The sequence below is a fragment of the Glycine soja genome, chromosome 7 (assembly GCF_004193775.1).
Source record: "Glycine soja cultivar W05 chromosome 7, ASM419377v2, whole genome shotgun sequence".
In the NCBI taxonomy this organism is placed as follows: Eukaryota; Viridiplantae; Streptophyta; class Magnoliopsida; order Fabales; family Fabaceae; genus Glycine; species Glycine soja.
This window is the reverse complement of record NC_041008.1, coordinates 45,103,570-45,122,928: the sequence shown is the minus strand read 5'-3', so window position 1 is coordinate 45,122,928 and position 19,359 is coordinate 45,103,570. Positions and strand designations below refer to the sequence as shown.

At 29.8% G+C, this 19,359-nt stretch overlaps 2 protein-coding genes across 2 annotated transcripts; one reads left to right on the top strand and one right to left on the bottom strand.

Annotated features, from left to right (window-relative positions):
- The first annotated feature begins 5,608 nt into the window (after positions 1-5,608).
- LOC114420080 lies at positions 5,609-8,813 on the top strand. The gene is made up of 4 exons (XM_028385932.1): positions 5,609-5,938; positions 6,063-6,215; positions 6,699-6,947; positions 8,286-8,813. The coding sequence occupies exons 1-4, from the start codon at positions 5,855-5,857 to the stop codon at positions 8,562-8,564; spliced, it is 765 nt and encodes a 254-aa protein (XP_028241733.1). The 5' UTR covers positions 5,609-5,854; the 3' UTR covers positions 8,565-8,813.
- A 327-nt stretch (positions 8,814-9,140) lies between these two features.
- LOC114420081 (CASP-like protein 1D2) lies at positions 9,141-11,493 on the bottom strand. The gene is made up of 3 exons (XM_028385933.1): positions 11,108-11,493; positions 9,765-9,891; positions 9,141-9,640 (listed from the first exon to the last, which is right to left on the bottom strand). The coding sequence occupies exons 1-3, from the start codon at positions 11,332-11,334 to the stop codon at positions 9,413-9,415; spliced, it is 582 nt and encodes a 193-aa protein (XP_028241734.1). The 5' UTR covers positions 11,335-11,493; the 3' UTR covers positions 9,141-9,412.
- Positions 11,494-19,359: the final 7,866 nt, after the last annotated feature.

Here is a 19,359-nt window from a genome sequence, read left to right as displayed (position 1 = left end):
CTTTGCCTCGCTTTTCTTTGCATTTTTGTTTAGAAAAGTTGCTCATTCATATTGCAGGTGAACACAACTTAATTCGAAAATTGGAACATAGCAATATAGATAGCTTTCCACAAAATTTATGTGGATAAAGTGTAGCATTAAAGAGATAAAACTCTAATTTTAATTAAAGTATAATAATTAAATACTAAAAACACCAATATATAAAAAAATACTAAAACTGTTACCCCTAATTAAGTTTCGTTGATTTATTTAACAAGCATCTTATTGTCAAAGGAGACAGTTGGCTTCTATCGTACATTATGTGCTAGTTTGGTTCTTAGTCATTAGTGATAAATGCGTACTTTATTACACTCTTCGGTTTTGTTTGTACCTTTTGTTTGTGCTAAAATTGGGACATTGTCGGGTTCTCAAAATTATGTAAAAGAAAAAAACAATATTTGTATGGTAATAATATTGTTCTGGTATATTGTTTTTTAAATAATATGACTAACGTGTGATTAAATAATAACGTAAAATTTTGTATATAACTAACAACATCAAAATTAAACTAAATGATAAAAAGACATAAACAATCAAGTGAAATATTATGAAGATTCGTAAAGAAGCTCTTGATAACAGCAGTTGAGGGATCCACCTATTGAAAAACAATTGTGAGGTGCGCGGCGAGGCCATAGGATATATCGACAGTTTTCTCAGCCACGCTCATTCATTGGATAAAATCATAAAAAATCTGGGCAAGTAAGAGCGTGATTGCTTCACATTATAGTAACCCACTATATATCTTCTGGGCAAAGGAATTGACACGTTGAAGTATAAAGGACAGCTACAACAAAACAAGGTTGTTAAGATAGGTGAGCTTAAATTGACCCTAGACATATTAAATTGTCTCCTTCAATTATGTTATACATATATATATCATGAGATAGATTAGACAACAACATTTTCCAAAAGTAAGAAAATTTCGTTAGCTCTGAGTTGTTGCATGGAATCAAAATTGTACGAAGTACTAATATATATCATGATTGGGAAGCTACAAACACCTATGTTTAAGTTGTTGTTTGGCTGCTATCAAAGAATGAACTTAATATTTTTATATACTCCACGAGATTTGGTGAGTTCTGTTAATCTTTTTCCGGTGCGTGGGAGTTAATTAATTTTGGTACATAATTTTATATTTATATTATAAATTATAATTTGCTAAGGGTTTTGTGTATATTAAGTCTCGAATAGAATGATATTAACAGACAATATCTCTCTCTATAGCATAAATTTATTTCTCTACACAGTTATATTTAATTATTTTAAATTTATTGACGATCCTATCAATATTACTATCAAATCAAAAGCAAAGTGTGATTAGTTTCATATTAGTTAGGAAAGAGTAATGAAAGATATATAAGAGATATGACTCATATACATGATGTTAATTTAAAGGTTTTGAGTAGAGACATATATAGTGTTGTTTGTCTTTGTAATTTTTGTCATTAGCTCGTTAACTTTTCTAGATGGTCCCCCATTGCAGAACATAGCAATGCGGGGAGACTTGCACAAAGGGGAAAATGTTGAAAAATCAAGTGAGTAATTAGCCTCACATTAATTTGAAAAAGGCTCAATGAAAGATATATAAAAAATGTAACTCATATACTTTAGTGTTTCTTAAGATTTTGGGACGAAATGCGATATCAACTCGGCTGGTGATACTTGTCTCCATTAACTTGTTAACTCTCTTCTACGTATTCCCCTAAACTCCCTAATTAACGCATACCGAGTTCTGGGACTCTTCGGCATCTAAATATTTTCTTGTCAAAATAAAGAAAAACACAGAAGTTATAGCAGCTTAAAATTTGATGGGGATCAAATGTTTTGTGATATGTAACCTATTCGTGCACATATAGAGCGTTACATGATCTCATCCAGTGATAAAAACGAGTCCATAGTTGTTTATTAGTTTTTATGTTGATATAGATTGTATTTTATGCCTTTTAGTTGAAACTTGTGGCCAAAATCTTTTCAACATTAAAGACAAGCTGACATATTTAACTTTTTTAAAATAAAAATGATCAGAAGAGTTGTTTGTTCAAAGCATTAAAGTTTAAAATTTTTTAGCAATATTGGAGTTTGGAGAATATTAACTAGTTGCGTGAAGTGATTAATGCTACTAAATTTGACGGTATTTTTCTAGAAACCATATATAGTCCTTTTTGTGCCATCACTGTCTGCATAACAGGCTTCAAAGAAAGTATAGTTTGGGCATTTCTTATTACCACTGGGACTCTAGGGATGCCTTGTTCTAAGCCCCAGAAAATAGAAATTGACAAATTGTTATTCTCACTCTCTGCATGCATGTTGCATCGAATAGGCTAAGGTCATCACCTTTTGTCGATGTCTCTGACACTAATTTACCGGTGTCAAAGGTACACGCAGTGAACAAATGGGTCCTTCCCTTTCTTGCTCATGAATGAATTAGAGAACATTACCTCCTGGGGTTCTTGGTCGTTAGGTACTTTTCATTTCATATGTCACTCTAAATTTGTTGTATATTTGCAGCTCTGAGGCCTGTAACGCATTTATTGAAGAGATTCCTTGTGTTCTATGTTGATTTTGAGGAAAGGAAAATATAGCATGTGAGCATGCATGGAGTTAATTGAAATATTTTGGGAATTTCCTTTTATATATGTATACTTTTTTCTTTTCTTTTTTATAATGAAGACAATAAGGATAGAACATATCTAATACTAGTATATACTTAATGCTACACTGGTTTATGGATAAAAAATGTTACACTAGTTTCTTAGCTTTCCTTACACATACATTTGTTTTTGTATAAAACAATGAGTAATATTATACTAACAACAAAATCTTAAAACACATTTTTATAACTTTTTATTTTCTTTATCTCTTTCCATTACATTTAACATCTTATGCCACACTACTCTTGCTCTCTTCTCTTATTTTTCTCCTAAATTGTAATAATTGTTGTGGAAAAATTGTGTAAGAGTACCTTGGTATTGTTCAATCTTTAGAAATTTAGCTTGATTTTAAGAACAATCTGCTGCAAGCCTGCAACGAAGTTGTTCCTAATAACATGCCAGGCTAAAACACCTTTCTGGTAACTATCATATAAACATGTTTGCATGTAATCGAAAAATTTAACCTTCTTTTGCAATGTTTGGTGCTGAGAATAATGAATGAACCAAAACTCTCCTTTCCTTTTGTCTCCCTTTCAGTATTGGAAGAATTTGAAGATGAGAGAAAAATGAATATTTACTCTGCAGATCTAAAATTTCATTTTATCTTTTTCATATCCATCCTATTAGTATTTATAGGGAATAATAATATACTATTATTATCTATATTTTCCCTTCTTTTTCCTATGAACCAAATAACGTAGCATTTCTCTTCCCTTTCCGTCCATCTCCATCTCTATTGAACCAAACCTTGTTGGCGTGTTCCTCTTGATCATCTTCAAAGCTTTGACAATGACCTCTAATATGATAACTATGAAACTTAACAGACATTAATCCTCAGCCAGAATTCTGGTTTAATTAATTAAGTCAAAATTCCTATAGTGGTACAACTTTCTTTGATTTATGCATAGCTTGATATTTTCAAAATCTGTCTGGAAAATTTCTATAACCCAAAGTCCTGTACTGAGTAGCATACACTTCTTTTTCTTTTTCTTTTTTAATATCTAAGTAGCATACACTTCAAAGTTTCAATAATAAAATATAAAATGAATCCAAAACTTCACAATACTAGGGGGAGGCCTATGCTATTTACACCTCTCTTTTTTTTCTCTCTCTTCACACTTCCACTTTTTTTATTCCTAAAATACTTCTATTCTCTCTCACTTTTTCACAAATCTTACTAAAACTAGTTTTGTAACGTAGTTATGTTTTAACATTACATAAGCTAGTTTTGTAATGTAATTATATATATATATATATATATATATATATATATTACAGAAATTAATTTCTTTAATATTGTGTAATTCTCTTCCAGCACTTCTTGTGCTTTTAATGAATTTTTGTTGCTGATAAAAAAAAGTATAAATAGAATGGTCTTGGGGGGTGTGCTATGCCCCCACAAAAGTACAATACATGACAGTTGTTGTTTCCTGTACTTCCGTTACTTCCTACACTCTTTCTAGAATCTTTTTTATATTCCGGGTTGATAATTCCAAAAGACAAAAAATGGTACCGGAAGCAATAGCCTACCGGACGACACTCAAAGCCCAGTAGCAAGCTAATATAGTAACTTATAACTCTTCCTCCAAATAAAACTTAATTTAATATCATTTAGGTCAATAACTTTTTTTGTTACAATTTAGGTCAATGATTTAGATATCAGATATTGAAGAAAGTGATAAAATATACACTTCAATCTTAGCCAAAGGCCAAGAAAGGCATGCTTTATTTGACATCACCTTCCAGTTCACTTGGGAGTACTAATGTAGTGCTTCACGCAATCACGCCCATCTCTACATATTCTTCTGTTTACCTATTACATGTCCAATGTATGTTTTCTTGAGAGTAGGCATTTATTATCTATTCTTGTAGAAACTATATTTAATTTAGTGCTATAAAAGAAAAACAAAACTTTCAACTAAAAAATTGTTGAGATAAGAGGTAGAGAGTAGAGACCAACACTCCACTCCATCACACGGGATGACCAGAAGAGAAGATAGATGTTCCTCCACGCTTCTTATTTGACATAACAAAAATCATGGGTGTTGTAATATTTTCTTATTTGATTTGATTCACGGCTTAGTTTTCAACAAAACTAATATTCACAATTGATAAACTTTATAAATTAAATCAAATTATGAGATTGTATAGAAGAATAAATCAAATTTCAATCTAAAGCTTGATCAGACACCACATCTTTATCTTTATATTACTTTAAAATTGAAGAATACACTTTACACATTCATTAATTTGCGTTTTATTTACAATAATAACTAAATTGAATAAAAGTAAGTTTAATATTTACTTATTTTAAGTATAACTTTTTTATATTGTCAACTAATTAAAAATCATCATGTCGGGTATCATCCTTAAATATTGTAAAAGTTAATAAACTTGTTTAATTAATAAATGGATGATAGTGTGAGTTTAAATTATACTCTAAATAATTATAAAAACCAATAGATAAATTAATTTTAAACTATAATTATTAATACCTCCTTTTCATGACTGTAGATGTTTTAGGCTTATTTCTTTTATCTTAAATAGTTGATGTTTTTTTTCAATTATATTTTTAATTAATATCTCATAGGTAATGGTGCAACATAAAAAATTAAGGTATTAAATGAAGATATTTTAGTTCAAATATAATAGTAATCTATTAAATATTCTTTAATTTATTTGCATTAACCCTTAAACTTCATGAAAAAAGGTAATACATGCAAGTAACAATAAATAAAATAATAATGATATACTAAATTTAAGAAACATTCAAATGACACTAAAAAATAAACCCCCAACTTAAGGAGGATAGTTAGAGATATTTGCAATTAAAGATTAAACAAATCAATTTCATTACGTAAACACCACAAATTAATACCACTTTTGCGATCACACGGCATTTTCCTGAACGAATTTAAGAAAGATAGTAGCAAAGTCCTTAATTAATTTTCATTTTCTAGAGAAAAACTCAGTCAGCAGAATGATTTAGATTAGAGTAGTCGTGGATTCACTCGCGCCATGTAATAGAAGTTAGTTGAAATTGGATAAAAAGGACCACATTCCTTTTTTTTTTTTTTTTCCTTTCATCGTACCATTAAATTTACACTGAAATCGCCAAATACAACTAAAAGCACAACACTGATCCTTTCATTTGCAAATTGCAAATGCAGAAAGGAAAAGCGGATTCTGTCTCCATCCTCAGTTCCCTTCCTGAAGATGTTGCCCTCAAAATTGCTTCGCTGCTTCAGGTTCGAATTTGGTTGGAAACCCTCTTAAAATTGTATTGTGATCACGAATTTCATTTTACCTTACATAGAAAAGCGTTGATTTTTTATTGACCCTTTTGTGTTGTTCTCAATTTGGTGCAAAAAGGTGCGGGATTTGTGTGCCTTAGGTTGTTGTTCGAGGTTCTGGAGGGAACTCTGCTTCTCAGATTGCATTTGGGAGTCTCTTGTCAGAAACAGATGGCCCTTACTCTCTTCCTTCCATTTCCCTTCTTCTTCCACTCATTCTCCCAATTTCAAGGTATCCTCCACTGATTCTCCTCTATTGGAGGAACACCCTATTTGTTTTTCAACCTTGTTTATACAAAGTTTTGTACTTTTCTTTATTGGTTTCTGAATTGGGACTCTGGGTAATCATCGTCTAAGCCCTAAATTCTTTTTTCTTTAATATTCAATTTTTTTTAACCTTTGTAGGAAAGAACTTGGTCCCCTGTTATTAAATTGAGTAAATACTAAATAGTACATACACAAGCAAGGTAAAAAAAAAAAAGTATACTGTCAACGAATTAGAAATTGCCACGGATGGTAATTTGATTAACATTTGCATTAATTACCTTATAAGTCATCCCTTGCATAATTTCTAATTGGTTAAGAATGTAAAACCCCTTATACTGTCGCTGAATGGAAATTAAACTGTATTAAATTATGGTTATATGGTGCTCATGTATTGCTGGTTGGATGTATAGTACAGTAATTGTTGCTTGTTTGGAAAATTGGGTTACAGAAGTGGAGGAAATTGTACTTGGAGAGGCAAGTGGAATTGGGACTTAGAGCAAGGTCTGTCGTGAAGTTTCTGGAAGCTTGTTCTCGTTCTGAGTCACTTGAGGTTGGTGACTATCTGAAAGCTGTTGACACCTTGATTGGTACCATGTTTGGGTTTGAAGACGTGCAGAGGTTCTTGTTCAACCCTCAAATGAATGTGCTGATTAACTTGGTTGGGCTACACTATTGCCTCACAACCCTTGGGATTCCGGTATTCTCATTCTTTGACACCCTATTTTGATTTGTTCATGAGTCTTACTAATTATTGCCCTTAGAGCATTGATTAAGGAATTGATAAATAGAAAGTTTTTATGAAAATTACATTGCATTGGAAATCATGGGGGAGTGCATCCCAATAAAAAAACTTTCCACTTTTGATTCCTTAACCAATGCCCATAGGGAGCTAGTTAGCATTTTCCTTGTTTTATTTACAGTTTAACTAGATAAACTTTTTTTGTTGAGATCCCACATATTTTTGGTTCCTTTCAAAAGGTAATTGCTTCATCATTGGTTAACTTGGTGTCGCTTGGTGATAATTTGGATAATTACTATGCATGAGTTTATCAAACTGTCTTTGGCATATTGGCATTGGTATATATGCTACTTTCATTTGCTGCAAGGTTGCAATTAGAAAACATGATTAAATATAGTTTGACATTTGCCAACTGTGAAATCCGAACAGCTGTTTGATTGCATGCAATTGAGTTTATTCAAGTTTATCTCATCTAACCATTTGTGCTGAATTTCTTTTGCTTGTTTGTTTCACCACATTAATTAAGAAAGTTCAGTTACTTGTTTCCTTAATGCTTCAACTTTCTCATAATTATTCATAATCTTTGGTCAATCAAATAAAATATATTTTGATCAGTTTTATATAGGGTAATAATATCATGGTAAACTTAAAAACAATGACTAGAAAAAAAATCCATGTGACACATGCTCAAAATCAGTTGTTGTTTGCGTGTGTGCTTTTCATGTGTCTTGAAAATAAGATAGCATGCCATCTAACAGTACCTAGTCTTTGGCATTCATTGCTTTGTTCCCAAGTTTGCATATTTAAAACCTTTAGAAATAAGTGGTGTCTTTTCATCTTTTACCTGTTTTCTTTTCCTTAGAACTTCATTTCTATCCTTTATTCGTTGAGCCTTCCTTAGAGAAATAAAAAGGATAAAGGTGAACCATGGTCTGTAATATATATTTTCAGATTTTCCCGCTTCTTTTTTTTGCTCTTCCCAAGAAGGCTCTTACATAGAAATTGTTCTACAAGATCGTGCAGTGCATCGAATATTTAATTGAATAGATGTCTGCCTCGTAATTATGTGGACTTCGTTTTGGGCACTTAAGTAGGTAAACAAGTGGATCAAATTGTGTAGGTGTCTGTCAACGTGGTTGATCTAAATTGGTTTTCTCATTCTCTGTTAGACACTTAACAATTAAGTCTATTTAATACTGAAGTCTTCAGCCTTGATGATGGAAAGCATATGAAACCTTTTGAAGAACTAAACCAGAGTGTGGCATGTATTTGATATGTAACTGTCTTCATTGGCAGGGTGATAATCTTGTAGAAGCCCTTCGGACTCATGAGATCTCCGATCGGCGTGTCTGCATCAAGTGGTGGAAAGTTGGTAGATGGTACTATGGCTTCCGCATGAGGGATGAGTCACATTCTCGGTGGGTTTCTTTGGCAGATTTGGCAACAGAAGATGATGAGCATGTTTTGGGAGTGCTTCGCCGAGGTACTGTTCATGAGGTTTTACGTGTTCAGATCTCTGTGGTTGGTCGTCCATCAACACCTTGGTCCTGCCAGATTACCCAGAGATTGGAATAGCTATACGGAGATAAACTAAAGTATTGATATCTATCTGAATTAGTATGTGTATAGTTATTGTTTGTAAAATTCTGCGGTAACATGTATAGTTTGTCATCAAAGATAAGACAATAATAAGTTCATAATGTTCGTTATCTTCTTTTCGTGGTATATTTGAACTCCATATCTCGTTGTATATAACTGAGGCTTTATAACTTGATATATGACAGCACCTCATAAAATGAAAATAAGCCTTGAAGGTTTTGGTAATTGGTAATTTTACTTGTTAGGAGGCAGATTTAGGAGTTTTGTTGTTGTATACACATACTGGAAATTAGACCTTTCATGTGAATGATTCTCAAGCTCATAGTGACAACTGACCCCAAAACCTGTCATTTCAAATGCTAAGGCATCGCCTATATCCAATGTTAACATTTTCTCTTCACTCTTGGTTATTAGATTTTAGGAAGTATCCTTTCAAAGTATTAGATGATAAACAGAATTAGTAGTGTTTTATTCGTTGCAGCAAATGCTCATTTTGTGGTTGACAAGGATTAATCCTTAGTAATTGCGGCATTGGCTTCCAATTCCAATGACTTTAATGCATCAATAACATGGTATTCAATATTATTTTTGTGGGAACATATATAATTACAAATTTCAATTTATGGCACAAATGTCTTGTAAAATAGTACAAATTAGGTCCTTGGAGGGGAAAACACTGATTTACAAAAAACAGTCAACACAACTGAAGCAACACATTAAGTCATCTACACACTCTTAACAATTACTGAGCACACTAACTTTATAAACAATAAATGAAGATGTATGCATAAATATGCAGAATGCATGATCCATGTTCCTTCCATCTACTTGGGGACTCGGCTATGAATGCTGTAAGCTGAAAGCCAAATGAGCAAGACTGTCACAACGCTTCCAAACAAAGCCACTGCTATGGAGGCACCAACATGCCTACAGAACTTGTCGTAAACATGGCAAATTTTATTCCAACCCACCACGTGTCTGTTTCCCTTCAAACCCAAATATGCTACACCCCCAGCTGTGCCTGTTGCTGAGGCTATTATCCCCAATATCAGCTGCAAAAGAGTCACGGTAATGTATTCATTTGTTGTGCTTTGATATATATAAATTAAAGCAAGTTAGTTTGAGAAGAGAAGATGAATAGCATGGTGAAAAAGAATGATTTATTGGATTAATTACCGCATCCCATAAGATAAAGTAGAGGAGCAACTTGGTTTTGAGGGCTGGCTTGTTACTGGCAAAGAGTGATGCAAGTGTTGTAATGATACTGTAGAGGCCAGTAACGGACAATGCAGCTACAAAATAACTGCGTGTATATCACATTACATGTCAATTTGCAAGTGGGCAATAACAAGTAATATTGAGAAGACTTGTTTGACAAAAAAAGATATTGGTGAGAATAAGGCATTTTAATAAATAAATTAATACTAGTTGTATTGTATGTAGATGGAAGACTTTAAATCTATAAATTCTATATATATATATATATATATATAAAGAATCAAGGAAAAAAAACCTACAATTCCTCAGGAACCGTTTCATATTAATATATTTAATACTACAAAAGAAAATCAACTAATGTTCTGAAAAATGGCTCTGGCATCCTTTAAGCACGTAGTCTTAGATAAAACCCCAAGATTCATATATATGGGAAAAACTATGAGAGGGTTTTATCTAGCTTCTTACCATACTTCTTGGAAATAAAATAAAAGAAACAGAAACTCAGGAAGCAAAACCCTTCACATGGGAAGCAAGTCATAGATCGATAGCGTTGGCTTCTTCCTTTGAATTTGAAACATTTAATCACTGAAACATTAATATTGGAACCTAGCTATCTATCTTTTTGTCTCGTATACAACTAATTAAGGTACGAGTATCCTTAATTTGTGTCTAGTAATTTCACTTGCTGAAGGCATGAGCACAAAGTTGGATAGTGGATACTCCTATATCCCTAGTTATAAAGTCTCATAAACTAAGGAAAATTTTTCGATCACATTAGTAAAGGTTGGTGTAAGCTTAATACAAGTCGATTTTTATAATTGATTCATGACAAGAAAGTTGTCATTTGATGTCACATGCTGCAAATAACCACAGTAAAGAGGCATATAGCAAAATACTTTCTTCACCTTTTTGCTTAAAGAAAAAGGTATGTTTCTTGATAAACTTCTTAGTAACCACTACTAAGAGAAGAAAAGAAGAAAGCACGGTGAATTAAGCTTTTTTCCCAAGTTAATATTAATTTATACATAACTTAAAATCAGATTTTGGAAAAACTAAATGGGAGAACTTGTATACATTAATTAGTTTATATATAAGCTTTGGTTTTTAACATGGAATCCATATAGCCAACTTTACCTAATAAGATATGACTTTGTTTCCGTTTTTGTTGTATAAGCTATTTTTAACTAAAGACCAAAACTTAATTCATCATAATTTTTTATTGTTTTTCTTAACTTATCTATATGATAGTCTCAGTCATAATAAATATGCTAAAAACTTGATTAACTATATATCCAACTTACACAAAGGCTGGTGAGTATCTGAACTTGGCTGGCCATGGCACAGGCTGTGGAACACGAATAACCTCTGTTTGATTAGCAGTGACGATCACCACAACAGCTACCAGTGATGCTGCAAACAACAGAAACCTTAGGATGACATCAAATTTAAAGTAATCAACACCAGCAGGAGCTGGAGTTGAAGATGTTCTGTATTCAGGGTCGCCGCCAGGCTTGTCTGTAGAAGCCATTTGTGATGCTTTGATAGCAGGTAGCTAGTGATAATAATACTAATAAACTTAGTGGTGAGAGAGAGAGAGAGAGAGATAAGGATAGTTGAACAATTGTGCAAATATATATAGATGGATATGGACTTTGGGGAAAGCCAATGGAGCCAGAAAGGTGTAAAAACAAATGAGTTGGAGTTTCCTGCACGTTATATAGTTGGTGTGGTACGTGAATGCGATGAGCCTCATACATACAGCTAATAGTCTGTTAGAACATTTGATATGCGTAATCTCAACTCTCAAGGTTTACATGGAAAATTAATACATGAGAATATTTTACATGCTTGATTTCAAGATTGACATTTCAAACCAAAGATATTTTTGGTTGCCAGCTAGCTAAATTACTTGGTAATAATTGTAATCTTAGATTCGGATTTTGTGTGTATTATATTTTCTTCATCTCTAATTATAATATCTTTTTAATTTTTTTTAAATTATAAGATTTTAATTTTTAGATATATTAATATATTTTAACTATTAATAAGAAACAATTAAGTATATAGAAAAATAAAAAGTAATTTATAAATAAAAATATAAATAAATAACATATTTAATACAATTAATTAAATTATTATATTTCTTAAAAAACACAAATAAGTTGAAAGATTTTTACGATTAGGAATTAGGCAAGGAGAGAATATATATCATATGCATTATATATTTATTATATGGGGACACAGGGAACAGGGAAGAGACATAAGTGTTACATCCATGGCACCTTAAAAGACGTTTCTTAATTTTAGTGCTTTGCTAGCTCCCTTGGTAATTTCTGGTTGGAAGATAAGAACTAATTGTCTTATGTGGCATTGATGTAGAACATGTACGAAACAATCATATGTCGTTGATTTCCCCCTAATCATGATTGAGTGAATTTCCAGAATCAAAGTTGTAGTTCAGTGGTTGGTAGAATAGAAGACCAGAGGGGAAAAAAAGAGCAGATACCCGAAATATGTATCAAAATACAATATAGCTAGTATTACTCTTTGCACGTCCTATCATTTTTATACTTATTTATCTTTTCATTTTAATGTGCAGTTCTATCAATTAACTACCTCTTAATTAAAAGTGTAGATTTTGTAAATTTTGCTTCTTCAATTCTTTTTTCTACATTACTGTTTGGTTCATTTTTGTAATACTTTTCTTCTACAGAAAAAATAAAAGGTCAAACGTGTTTGAAGAAAAAATCTTTAAAAATTAAGGAGTTTAATTTTTATAAAAGAAATTTGAAAAAAAAATAACCTTAACTGAAATAAATTTTAAATTAAATTATATACATTACCCTCTAGTGTTAAACTTTTATATTAATTAAAAAATTAGTTGAAATTATTTAATTTTCTTTATCTCAAGTAAAAAATTAAAATTATTTTAAAATATTTTGTTACCATGAATAAAAAATAATAATTAAAAATAGAATTAGAATTAAATAAAAGATATTTTAAAAATGATAGCATTAAATATGACAAAATTAATTAGGTTGATTTATATTTAAATCTAATATATGAGACCATTTTTTTATGTATATAAATCTGAATCCCATAATTTTTATCTCTCCTTTATCCTAAACTAATCGATATGAGACAATAAAATGAATCTATTAATTTCAAAAGGAGTTTCTAAGCTAAAAGTATCGAATAATTTCTATTCTATTCTAAAGCTCTTAATAATTTAAACTTTAATTTTAAAGTGAATATTAAACAAACAAAAAATATGTCAAGTATTAGCATAGGAAAATGATGATATGAAAGTATTATATTTACTAATAATTAATTTTCATTAAAGAATCTAATTGAACTAATTATGTTTAGTGAATTTTTTTTTTAATCATGTTTTGCTTATCCATAAAATTCAAATTCAAAATCTTACTTAAAAACATCCAACCTAGAATCACTCACATCAACAACTTGTTGGTAAAGTATTACATACTTACATTATAGAGCAATTTAGAGTTATTAGGCATGGCTAAATTCAATTGGACACAATTTAATCTCAACTTAATTACTATGTAGAAATTATATATGGAGAGTAAATTGCGTGTGGCCAGCTGCTCCACATTCTTGAAGGTTCTCTTTTCTTTTTCCTTTGAGATATTTTTGGTGGGTCATATAGAGGAAGGGTTAGCCGGAGCAATTGCGGGATACTGTACTCTTTTGCTTAATTTTATCAATATCATGTCTTTTGATTATTTTTATATTTTATCCTTAAGTGAATAAAGGATCTAATAATATGTTCAATCAATCACACAAAACTTTCTGTGAAACATCGGAACCTAACTAAAGCTAATGATGCTGCGTACTCCATGATTTAACACGCTATCAATCTTCTACCATTCTATGGTTCTTTAAATATATAATTAAAAAAAAGAGACTAAATATTTGGTCCAAATAAAGTGAAAAAGAATAAAAGAATCTCCTTTTTCTTTCAAATTTTTTTCTCTTTTCTTTTCCTCCATCATATATAAATTCAAATATGCATTTAACTATAGTTTCTGCTAATCTTTGAGTCAGACTTGGCCAACTTTTGTGTGCATCGTTTGCTAGACTTTCAATTTGAAATACGGAGAGTATGACCATTTTCCAACAGATCGAACCTTCACGAATTCAATGATGCGTAGTTCAAATAAAGAACATTGATGAATGTTGTATGCATAACGTCACAGTGGGATAAGTTCTATATATCTTCCATACACGTACGTGTCATGTATATTAATCCTCGTCATAGTTGAACGACAACGCAATTGAATTAACAACTGGTTTTGGTCATATTCAGCCAAATGACCAAGTCTCCTATCTTAAATAATCATTCGATATAAGGACACACAAATTAATCAATTAATTTACCCGATGCGTTCTGATAGGCAAGAAAGTTGACCAGGAATTCGTATTCACATTTCATTTGTTTGAGAATTCGGGTTAAATAACTCCGGAAGAAAAAGAAAACAAAATTATTTAATTTGCATATCCAGATTCACAATCGCTTTCAGTATCAAATGTGTATCTTCTACTTATATGTTCGGCTTCCTTTTTTGTAGATTTTTTGTGTTAATTAATTGGATGCCAGATAGTCAGAGGAGAAGTTAATTATTAGTTAACATGAATTTTGGATTTTGTTTTGCTACATTCCGGTGATCAATTATGAAGAACTTCAGCTTACCCAACTTACAGGTAAACTCGAAGTGGAAAATAATGTTAGCTGTGCGTCTTAGTCTTCACCACTGGTAAGAAACTGAAGTTTCGTGAAGGTTGAAAGTTTGACATACACTAATGATACTACTAATCTACTATTGGACTTAATTAGAAGACAAATACGTGTATACGATCTGAATAATTTGGTGGAAAATCATATTAAAAATTAATTTTAAGACAATAGATCTCACGGTAATTAATATTTGTAAATTATATATATAAAAAAATATAAAATTGGTCCTAGGAAAAAAAAATTTGTCACCCACCAGTGCTGCTGCATCACACACACCATCCATCGTCACAAAAATCACAAATCCAAACAGCACCACCGTCATCACACGACAGCTAAAAAGAAAATCGTTGATCTAAAGCTTCTATTATAAAATAGTTATTCCATAAGTGTTATATATATTATGAAATAACTATTTCATAATAAAAAACTTATTCCAAATTATTTTTTATTACGCAATAGTTAGTTGTTCCAAAGTAAATATATATATATTGGAAAAACTATTTTATAATAGAAAAAATTTCATTTTGAAAGAATTTTTTTAAAAGAATTTTTCTATTGCAAAATAGATGTTTTAAAAGTGTATATATGTATTATAGAATACTTATTTCATAATAAAAAAATCATATTATATAATAACTTTTCTGGAATAATTTTTCTAGAAAAAAAGAATTCTATTATAGAATAATTATTTTGAAAATATATATGTATTATGAAATAATTATTTCATAATAGAAAACATCACATTCCAAAATATATGGAATAGTTATTCTGAAAGGAATTTTTTTTTCTATTATGAAATACTTGCTTTGAAAGTACATGTATATATTATAAAACAACTATTTTGAAATATAATTTTTTTTATTATGAAATAGATATTCCATGATATATATACACTTTTAAAATATTTATTCCATAATAAAAAAATTCTAAATATATACTTCCAAAACAACAACTATTTCATAAGCTTTTACATCAATGATTTTCTTTCTGGTGCAGTGGTGCGGTGGCGCGGTAAAGGACGAAGCAGCCCGGATTGAAGGGTTGGCACGCATTCCCAGAGGAAGAAGACAGAAGAAAAAGAATAGGACATTTTTGTCCATTTAACTTGTTTTGAAAGATGTAAGATTCAAATGAGAATACCACAATATCAATGTAACATGGACATCGGTTTGAGCCTATCCCGACGATTGAACAGCTACCACCGACTGCTATTAGGTGTTTGGGATCTACAGTGCATAATTATTATTTCTATTTTGTAGAAACTAAATTATTTATGGGAAGTAATTCTAGTCAAGTAGGATGAACGGTACAAAAAAAAAATAAAATCAGCAGACGAGCTGTAAAATAATTTTATTTTTAATTATTTAAAAATCGAATTCAAAATCAAAAGTTAAGTTGAGAAATCTTGTATAATTAATCCTCTATATTTCACCGTGATGAACAATGAATTATTTAACATGATAATAATTAATAAATAAGAGCGGGGCTGATCCCGTTGTTGCGTAATGGTCATAAAAATCTATTGACCTGCTCTCAGCCATTTCCGTTGATCATAAATGCGTGGAAAAAAGAAGAAAGAAAGGAATTGTGACCTTGTTTGCGTTGACAAATCAACATACCCAGATTCGTATATCAAACTAAATTTGTGGAGTTCAATTATGCTTACCTTGCATTGCATGCAGCTTTAGCCGTTGCTACCGCTTTTGCCTTCGCTGTTTAATAAAACATTCTTGTTATATTACTTCGCTCCATAAAACAACTTTTAACAAATCTGTTTCTCTCTCTTCTTATAGGATTTTTGTTTCAAATAATTGTTGCCTTTTATTTATTTATTAAAATACCTTTATTTATTTTATTTTTCTTAATAAGACATTTTCTCTCTCTTTATGAGTAGTGAAGAAAATGATTAATTGACACAAATTAATAAAATCAACTACATAATTAATATTCTCTCTTTAAATTGATTGATTAGATAAAAAGTAATTAAATGAAATAAGTGAGATTAGGAATTTCAATAATCTCTTAAGAGTTGTGTTACTGATCATACAATAATTTAAACATTAATATTTTTTTTTTTGCATCCAGCTCTATCTCTAGCTTGATTACATTATTTATTATATGCATCTTATACTTACCTCTCATTCTCTTTTTTAGTTGCAAAATTTGTTATACAACTTATTTTACAAATAATATTTTTCTAATAGTAAGGACAATTTTAAAAAATAATAAAACTTGTTAATAAATTTAATATCTTGAAAATATAAAAATGAATGTAATAACCTTTTAGTTAACAAATAAGAACATTAATAAAATTATTTTATAGTATAGTTTTTTTTTTTTTTGTAGAACTTAAAAATTAAAACTAATATAGCTTTTGAGAGACAGAGGACAAATGCAATAAAATTGTATAGAACAGTTATTGGTACTGATCACAAAAAGAAAAAGGGTTACGAGCAGGACCCTCTCTCGGGATATCCTTAATACAAAGGGATCATGGATACAGACGAAGCAGCCACATATGAAAAGATCTATACAACATTTAAATGAAGTAGTTGACAGGTATGTATTATTTCGGAAAACTTAGGTGATGCAATTAAGTCACCATGTATTATTTGAAAATTTAATAATAACAAAAAATCAATTTGTAAGATTGCCTGCACACACACACTTTTTTTTAATGGATTTGAGCCTCTAAAATAAGAATGTGCACTTTAGTTGATAAAATGCATCCACTTAGAAAATTAATTTTTGATTGAGAATTTTAATAATATCAAATGCTATTTCCATTTCAAATTAATTAACGTTTATATTTTTTCACACATATTAAAAAACTAATAAATAACTTAATTAGTAAAAATTTACTAAAATAGTCTTACTCTTTTCCTCAATATCTATAAATACAATGATAAAAAAAAGTCTATAAATACATTAATAGGTACTCCAAAAGTCTTAATTCAAAAGAAAACTATTTTAAAATATACGATATTTTATTTAACCGAAAACATGGGTACGGAACTTAGTTCTAATTAAGTATAGTCATCGAACTGAAAGTTGTTATTTGTGTAGGTACACAGGGCATTTTTTCACATGAGTCAATATATACGGACCCGAATATTGTCATCACCCCCAAATGTTCAATGATGAGTGAAATTAAAGAAAATAATGCTATTACAAGAAAAAATAGTGTATACATTTACAATGCATGTGTATGTTTAGATTACCATTTATAAAAGTATTTCAATAATTGTTTCTCTCAAACTAAGTTTTTAAATTAAATTTTAGTCTTAAACATTTTTTTTTTAAAAAATGATATTAAATTTATTTTTTTTCTTTGAACGGAGTTTGGAGATTCCCCACATGCAAATCAAGCATAGCCATAGTGACTAAAAAAAAATGGAGTGCGATTATTTGGGGGTGTGTTATAGTTGACAAGTTGGAAATATTTGTGAAGCATTGATATCATATCAGTTGCTTGGCTTGCCTACTCTCTTGCGCTAATTACTGCTTGTCGACAGCTACAGCCTACAACAACGTGTTATAATTATTGCATCATTTATTTTTCGTCTTAAATGCCTTCCCATTAGGCCTAAGTAGCATTCCTCACACAGAACGATTACACACACTATCAGATAAAATATAACCAAAATTTTATACATATTTAATTTTCATATATTTTATTGTAAAATGTCAATTAATTATAAACTATTTTAAATATATTTTGTTAAATAAATTTAATAAAATTCAACAATTTGAGTACATATAATAATATATGATTAGTTAAAAAAAATTGCACCATCATCGGTACATTACAATTGAATTATACTAAATATATATAGACTAGTAATGAAGGAATAAAGTGGCATAGTAATCACTTACACATTCTTATATAATTAAAAAAATATATGTTTAAATATAGCCGGACATTCTAACCAGTTCATCAAATTTCACTCTGTTCTTTTCATTTTTTATTTTTTTAAAGAACACATACATCTTTATAAAAAGTAGTTATGCTCAAATTCAAAAGAACTATTACAAAGTATAAACTGAAAAGCCCTTTTTTTAATATTCAAATTAATTGTATAGCGAATATTTAAATTTGAGATTATGAATTAAACTGAAACAATTTTATACTAAACGAAATTTAGCATCTAAAATAACAACATATATAAAAATACCGAAAGAAAAATTATTTTCTCCAAACTAAAACGTAAACAAAATTAACTAGTTTTAATATTAATTAAAAAAATTGGTTAATATTATTTAGTTATTATAATCATATTTAAAAATAATACTTTTATTTATAAAATATTATTTATTGAAACTTAATATTAAGAATAAAAAATAGTCGTTGAAAATAGAATTTTAATTTATTAAAGGATATTTTTTATGATATCATTAAATAGAATAAAAGTAATTAAAATTTGATTATATTTCAATTCACTAAAACTTTGTTTGTTAGTTTATAATTTTGTTTAATTATGTTATTAGTGCAAAATATTAATTGATCTTGCCAATCTTCACTTGAAATTTTTCTTATCACTTTTAATTTAATAGAATCTTATCTTCAAAGGATATGTTTTTCATTTATAACACTCTAATCCGAAATTTTAATTAAGAAAATCGAATGCCTTTTTTAAACTACTTGTTGGTTGTGGCTTATAATTGAGTATAGAGAAAGCACTTACCTATCCAAAATTAATGACCCTAAAGAAATTCCAAACTGCCAACAGCCTACCTGTGGAAAGAAAAAAAAAATCTGCTGGTATATATTATTTTTAATACCTTATATTGCCA

Excerpts from the sequence above, each read along its gene's own strand:
- LOC114420081 (XM_028385933.1), bottom strand. The coding sequence starts at position 11,334 with ATGGCTTCTACAGACAAGCCTGGCGGCGACCCTGAATACAGAACATCT. Across the intron at positions 9,892-11,107 it reads AGATACTCACCAGCCTTTGT|TTATTTTGTAGCTGCATTGT; the intron begins GTAAGTTGGATA and ends ATATACACGCAG. Across the intron at positions 9,641-9,764 it reads ACTTTATCTTATGGGATGCG|CTGATATTGGGGATAATAGC; the intron begins GTAATTAATCCA and ends ACTCTTTTGCAG.
- LOC114420080 (XM_028385932.1), top strand. The coding sequence starts at position 5,855 with ATGCAGAAAGGAAAAGCGGATTCTGTCTCCATCCTCAGTTCCCTTCCT. Across the intron at positions 6,216-6,698 it reads CTCATTCTCCCAATTTCAAG|AAGTGGAGGAAATTGTACTT; the intron begins GTATCCTCCACT and ends ATTGGGTTACAG. Across the intron at positions 6,948-8,285 it reads TCACAACCCTTGGGATTCCG|GGTGATAATCTTGTAGAAGC; the intron begins GTATTCTCATTC and ends CTTCATTGGCAG.